The sequence below is a fragment of the Oncorhynchus gorbuscha genome, unplaced genomic scaffold (assembly GCF_021184085.1).
Source record: "Oncorhynchus gorbuscha isolate QuinsamMale2020 ecotype Even-year unplaced genomic scaffold, OgorEven_v1.0 Un_scaffold_753, whole genome shotgun sequence".
NCBI lineage: Eukaryota > Metazoa > Chordata > Actinopteri > Salmoniformes > Salmonidae > Oncorhynchus > Oncorhynchus gorbuscha.
The window spans coordinates 38,611-45,059 of NW_025745548.1; the positions used below are offsets into that span (position 1 = coordinate 38,611).

The window sequence follows — 6,449 nt, forward strand, 5'->3', positions numbered from 1 at the left end:
GGGAATCTACCCTCTATAGGTCTACATGATGTACCCAGTAATAGAGAGGGAATCTACCCTCTATAGGTCTACATGATGTACCCAGTAATAGAGACTAGGGGGAACCTACCCTCTATAGGTCTACATGATGTACCCAGTAATAGAGAGGGAATCTACCCTCTATAGGTCTACATGATGTACCCAGTAATAGAGAGGGAATCTACCCTCTATAGGTCTACATGATGTACCCAGTAATAGAGAGGGAACCTACCATCTATAGGGCTACATGGAGATATAGTACCAGTCATGAGTATGGACAGGGTTTTTCTTAAATTTGTACTAATTTTCTACATTGTAGAATAATAGTGAAGACATCAACACTATAAAATAACAGATATGGAATCATGTAGTAACCAAAAAGTGTTAAACAAATCAAAATATATTTTAGATTAGAGATTCTTCAAAGGAGCCACCCTTTGCCTTGAGAGCTTTGCACATTCTTGGAATTCTCTCAACCAGCTTCATGAGGTAGTCACCTGGAATGCATTTCAATTAACAGGTGTGGCTTGTTAAAAGTTAATTTGTGGACTGACTGACTGATTTACTGACTGGCTGATTGACTAACATTCCAGACACCCCCTTGCCTCCTTCCTGCACCTGTTCTTCCGAGTGTCTGCCATAGTAACCTACCTGCTCTGTGATTGGTTCACCAAGAGCTTTACTTCCTGCTTCATTATGATCATCACTCTGCTGTCCTGTGACTTCTGGTCCGTTAAGGTGAGAACACACACACACACACACACACACACACACACACACACACACACACACACACACACACACACACACACACACACACACACACACACACACACACACACACACACACACACACACACACACACACACACACACACACACACACACACACACTTGTCCTCTCTTTCTCACGTGTGTGTCAGAATGTGACAGGCAGGTTGTTGGTGGGTCTGCGATGGTGGAACCAGATCGATGAGGATGGGAGGAGCCTCTGGGTGTTTGAGGACAGCAAGGTGAGACTCTGGTGTCTGGTGTCTGGTGTCTGGTGTCTGATGTCTGGTGTCTGATGTCTGGTGTCTGGTGTCTGATGCCTAGGTGTCTGGTGTCTGATGCCTAGGTGTCTGGTGTCTGATGTCTGGTGTCTGATGTCTGGTGTCTGATGTCTGGTGTCTGGTGTCTGATGTCTGGTGTCTGATGTCTGATGTCTGGTTTCTGATGTCTGGTGTCTGGTGTCTGATGTCTGATGTCTGGTGTCTGGTGTCTGGTGTCTGATGTCTGATGTCTGATGTCTGATGTCTGATGTCTGGTGTCTGATGTCTGGTGTCTGATGTCTGAAGTCTGAAGTCTGAAGTCTGGTGTCTGGTGTCTGGTGTCCGATGTCTGGTGTCTGATGTCTGGTGTCTGATGTCCGATGTCCGGTGTCTGATGTCTGGAGTCTGGTGTCTGATGTCTGGAGTCTGGTGTCTGATGTCTGATGTCTGGAGTCTGATGTCTGATGTCTGGTGTCTTGTGTCTGATGTCTGGTGTCTGATGTCTGATGTCTGGTGTCTAAGTGTGTAGTCCTCTAATGTCTGTGTGTAGTCCTCTGATGTCTGTGTGTGTAGTCCTCTGATGTCTGTGTGTGTAGTCCTCTGATGTCTGTGTGTGTAGTCCTCTGATGTCTGTCTATGTGTGTAGTCTGATGTCTGTGTGTCCTCTAATGTCTGTGTGTGTAGTCCTCTGATGTCTGTGTGTGTAGTCCTCTAATGTCTGTGTGTGTAGTCCTCTAATGTCTGTGTGTGTCCTCTGATGTCTGTGTGTGTAGTCCTCTGATGTCTGTGTCTGTGTAGTCCTCTGATGTCTGTGTGTGTAGTCCTCTGATGTCTGTGTGTTGTGTGTAGTCCTCTGATGTCTGTGTGTGTAGTCCTCTGATGTCTGTGTGTGTAGTCCTCTGATGTCTGTGTGTGTAGTCCTCTGATGTCTGTGTGTGTAGTCCTCTGATGTCTGTGTGTGTAGTCCTCTGATGTCTGTGTGTGTAGTCCTCTGATGTCTGTGTTGTGTAGTCCTCTGATGTCTGTGTGTGTAGTCCTCTGATGTCTGTGTGTGTAGTCCTCTGATGTCTGTGTGTGTAGTCCTCTGATGTCTGTGTGTGTAGTCCTCTGATGTCTGTGTGTGTAGTCCTCTGATGTCTGATGTCTGTGTGTGTAGTCCTTTGATGTCTGTGTGTTGTGTAGTCCTCTGATGTCTATGTGTAGTCCTCTGATGTCTATGTGTAGTCCTCTGATGTCTGTGTGTGTAGTCCTCTGATGTCTGTGTGTGTAGTCCTCTGATGTCTGTGTGTGTAGTCCTCTGATGTCTGTGTGTTGTGTAGTCCTCTGATGTCTGTGTGTGTAGTCCTCTGATGTCTGTGTGATGTCCTCTGATGTCTGTGTGTAGTCCTCTGATGTCTGTGTGTGTAGTCCTCTGATGTCTGTGTGTGTAGTCCTCTGATGTCTGTGTTGTCCTCTGATGTCTGTGTGTGTAGTCCTCTGATGTCTGTGTGTGTAGTCCTCTGATGTCTGATGTCTGTGTGTGTAGTCCTCTGTGTCTGTGTGTGTAGTCCTCTGTCTGTGTGTGTGTTGATGTCTGTGTTGTGTCCTGATGTCTGTGTTGTGTAGTCCTCTGATGTCTGTGTGTGTAGTCCTCTGATGTCTGTGTGTGTAGTCCTCTGATGTCTGTGTGTAGTCCTCTGATGTCTGTGTGTTGTGTAGTCCTCTGATGTCTGTGTTGTGTAGTCCTCTGATGTCTGTGTGTTGTGTAGTCCTCTGATGTCTATGTGTTGTGTAGTCCTCTGATGTCTGTGTGTTGTGTAGTCCTCTGATGTCTGTGTGTGTAGTCCTCTGATGTCTGTGTGTGTAGTCCTCTGATGTCTATGTGTGTAGTCCTCTGATGTCTATGTGTGTAGTCCTCTGATGTCTGTGTGTGTAGTCCTCTGATGTCTGTGTGTGTAGTCCTCTGATGTCTGTGTGTGTAGTCCTTTGATGTCTGTGTGTAGTCCTCTGATGTCTATGTGTAGTCCTCTGATGTCTGTGTGTGTAGTCTTCTGATGTCTATGTGTGTAGACTTCTCCCCAGGCCGGTGGTACGGAGGTGGAGTCCAGGATCTTCTGGTCGGGTCTGATCATCTGTCCTCTCATCTGGACCGGCTTCTTCTTCACGACCCTGTTCTGTCTGAACACAGACTGGCTGGTAACACACACACACACACACACACACACACACACACACACACACACACACACACACACACACACACACACACACACACACACACACACACACACACACACACACACACACACACACACCCTCTCTCCCCCCAGGGGGCTAATCTCTATGGTTACCTGTACCTTCTCCATACTCCCTCTCTCTCCCCAGGTGTTGGTGGTAGCCAGTATCTCTCTGCAGGGGGCTAATCTCTATGGTTACCTGCGCTGCAAGAACGGCGGACAGGAAGCTCCACCCACATCCCCTTCCTCCTTCCTGCAGGGACAGCACTTCCTCCAGCGGGTGAGGTCAGGGGTTAGAGGTGAAGGTGTGAGAGGTTATAGTCAGTTGTCTAGGTTAATCCCTCCCTGCCTGTTTCATAATGACTATGACTCGTTGAGGTCAGGGGTGAGAGGTTATAGTCAGTGTTGGGGAGTGGTAGAGGTCAGGGATTAGAGGTTAGTCCCTCCCCAGGGACATTAATGACATAGTTATGAAACAGACAGGAACTAACCTGGACATTAATGACATAGTTATGAAACAGACAGGAACTAACCTGGACATTAATGACATAGTTATGAAACAGACAGACAGGAACTAACCTGGGCATTAATGACATAGTTATGAAACAGACAGGAACTAACCTGGACATTAATGACATAGTTATGAAACAGACAGACAGGAACTAACCTGGACATTAATGACATAGTTATGAAACAGACAGACAGGAACTAACCTGGGCATTAATGACATAGTTATGAAACAGACAGGAACTAACCTGGACATTAATGACATAGTTATGAAACAGACAGGAACTAACCTGGACATTAATGACATAGTTATTAATGTTCATTAGAGACCAGAGGAGACCATGTGTGATTGGTCTCTAATGAACAGGACCCTGTGTGATTGGTCTCTAATGAACAGGACCCTGTGTGATTGGTCTCCTCTGGTCTCTAATGAACAGGACCCTCTGTGATTGGTCTCCTCTGGTCTCTAATGAACAGGACCCTGTGTGATTGGTCTCTAATGAACAGGACCCTGTGTGATTGGTCTCTAATGAACAGGACCCTGTGTGATTGGTCTCCTCTTCTTTCAGCCTGATATCATCTCCAGAATGCTGTGATGGAATAGGAATCACCTGCAGCTGCCTTCTCTGAGCGCGTGTGTGTGTGTGTGTGTGTGTGTGTGTGTGTGTGTGTGTGTGTGTCTGTCTGTCTGTCTGTCTGTCTGTCTGTCTGTCTGTCTGTCTGTCTGTCTGTCTGTCTGTCTGTCTGTCTGTCTGTCTGTCTGTCTGTCTGTCTGTGTCTGTGTGTGTGTGTGTGTGTGTGTGTGTGTGTGTGTGTGTGTGTGTGACAGACAGAGCAGGAAATGTTCTGGAACTCAGAAGGGGACAGAAGCCCATCAACATCAAAGCTCCTGGAATTACATCAGTTTCATATTCAGCATTTTAATTATTTTGATTTAATTTTATATTTTTATGAATATATATATATATATATATATACAGTATTTATTTTTTATTTTATTTATTTTTTATAATCTGTTTCCTGTCTGTCTGACGCCCTATAAAACAAACACACCTTTGTATTTCCTGTCTGTCTGGTGGCTAATAAAACAAACACACCTTTCTGTTTCCTGTCTGTCTGGTGGCTAATAAAACAAACACACCTTTCTGTTTCCTGTCTGTCTGATGGCTAATAAAACAAACACACCTTTCTGTTTCCTGTCTGATGTCTAATAAAACAAACACACCTTTCTGTTTCCTGTCTGTCTGATGGCTAATAAAACAAACACACCTTTCTGTTTCCTGTCTGGTGGCTAATAAAACAAACACACCTTTCTGTTTCCTGTCTGATGGCTAATAAAACAAACACACCTTTCTGTTTCCTGTCTGATGGCTAATAAAACAAACACACCTTTCTGTTTCCTGTCTGTCTGATGGCTAATAAAACAAACACACCTTTCTGTTTCCTGTCTGGTGGCTAATAAAACAAACACACCTTTCTGTTTCCTGTCTGGTGGCTAATAAAACAAACACACCTTTCTGTTTCCTGTCTGTCTGATGGCTAATAAAACAAACACACCTTTCTGTTTCCTGTCTGATGGCTAATAAAACAAACACACCTTTCTGTTTCCTGTCTGTCTGATGGCCAATAAAACAAACACACCTTTCTGTTTCCTGTCTGTCTGATGGCTAATAAAACAAACACACCTTTCTGTTTCCTGTCTGATGTCTAATAAAACAAACACACCTTTCTGTTTCCTGTCTGATGGCTAATAAAACAAACACACCTTTCTGTTTCCTGTCTGTCTGATGGCCAATAAAACAAACACACCTTTCTGTTTCCTGTCTGTCTGATGGCTAATAAAACAAACACACCTTTCTGTTTCCTGTCTGTCTGATGGCTAATAAAACAAACACACCTTTCTGTTTCCTGTCTGGTGGCTAATAAAACAAACACACCTTTCTGTTTCCTATCTGATGGCTAATAAAACAAACACACCTTTCTGTTTCCTGTCTGTCTGATGGCTAATTAATAAACACACCTTTCTGTTTCCTGTCTGATGGCTGTATTATTGAGGTTAATGTACTGACTGTTTTATTGAGGTTAATGTACTGACTGTTTTATCGAGGTTAATGTACTGACTGTTTTATCGAGGTTGTTTTATCGAGGTTAATGTACTGACTGCTTCATTGAGGTTAATGTACTGACTGTTTTATCGAGGTTAATGTACTGACTGTTTTATCGATGTTAATGTACTGACTGTTTTATTGAGGTTAATGTACTGACTGTTTTATTGAGGTTAATGTACTGACTGTTTTATCGAGGTTAATGTACTGACTGTTTTATTGAGGTTAATGTACTGACTGTTTTATTGAGGTTAATGTACTGACTGTTTTATTGAGGTTAATGTACTGACTGTTTTATCGAGGTTAATGTACTGACTGTTTCATTGAGGTTAATGTACTGACTGTTTTATTGAGGTTAATGACTGTTTGTGCTGTTTTATTGAGGTTAATGTACTGACTGTTTTATTGAGGTTGATGTACTGACTGTTTTATTGAGGTTAATGACTGTTTGTGCTGTTTTATCGAGGTTAATGTACTGACTGTTTTATTGAGGTTAATGTACTGACTGTTTTATCAAGGTTAATGTACTGACTGTTTTATTGAGGTTAATGTACTGACTGTTGTATTGAGGT

At 43.5% G+C, this 6,449-nt stretch overlaps 1 protein-coding gene across 1 annotated transcript; it reads left to right on the forward strand.

Annotated features, from left to right (window-relative positions):
- The first annotated feature begins 582 nt into the window (after positions 1–582).
- On the forward strand, positions 583–4,512 carry LOC124019179 (Golgi apparatus membrane protein TVP23 homolog A-like). The gene is made up of 5 exons (XM_046334566.1): positions 583–756; positions 942–1,031; positions 3,099–3,224; positions 3,414–3,545; positions 4,342–4,512. The coding sequence occupies exons 1-5, from the start codon at positions 715–717 to the stop codon at positions 4,366–4,368; spliced, it is 417 nt and encodes a 138-aa protein (XP_046190522.1). The 5' UTR covers positions 583–714; the 3' UTR covers positions 4,369–4,512.
- Positions 4,513–6,449: the final 1,937 nt, after the last annotated feature.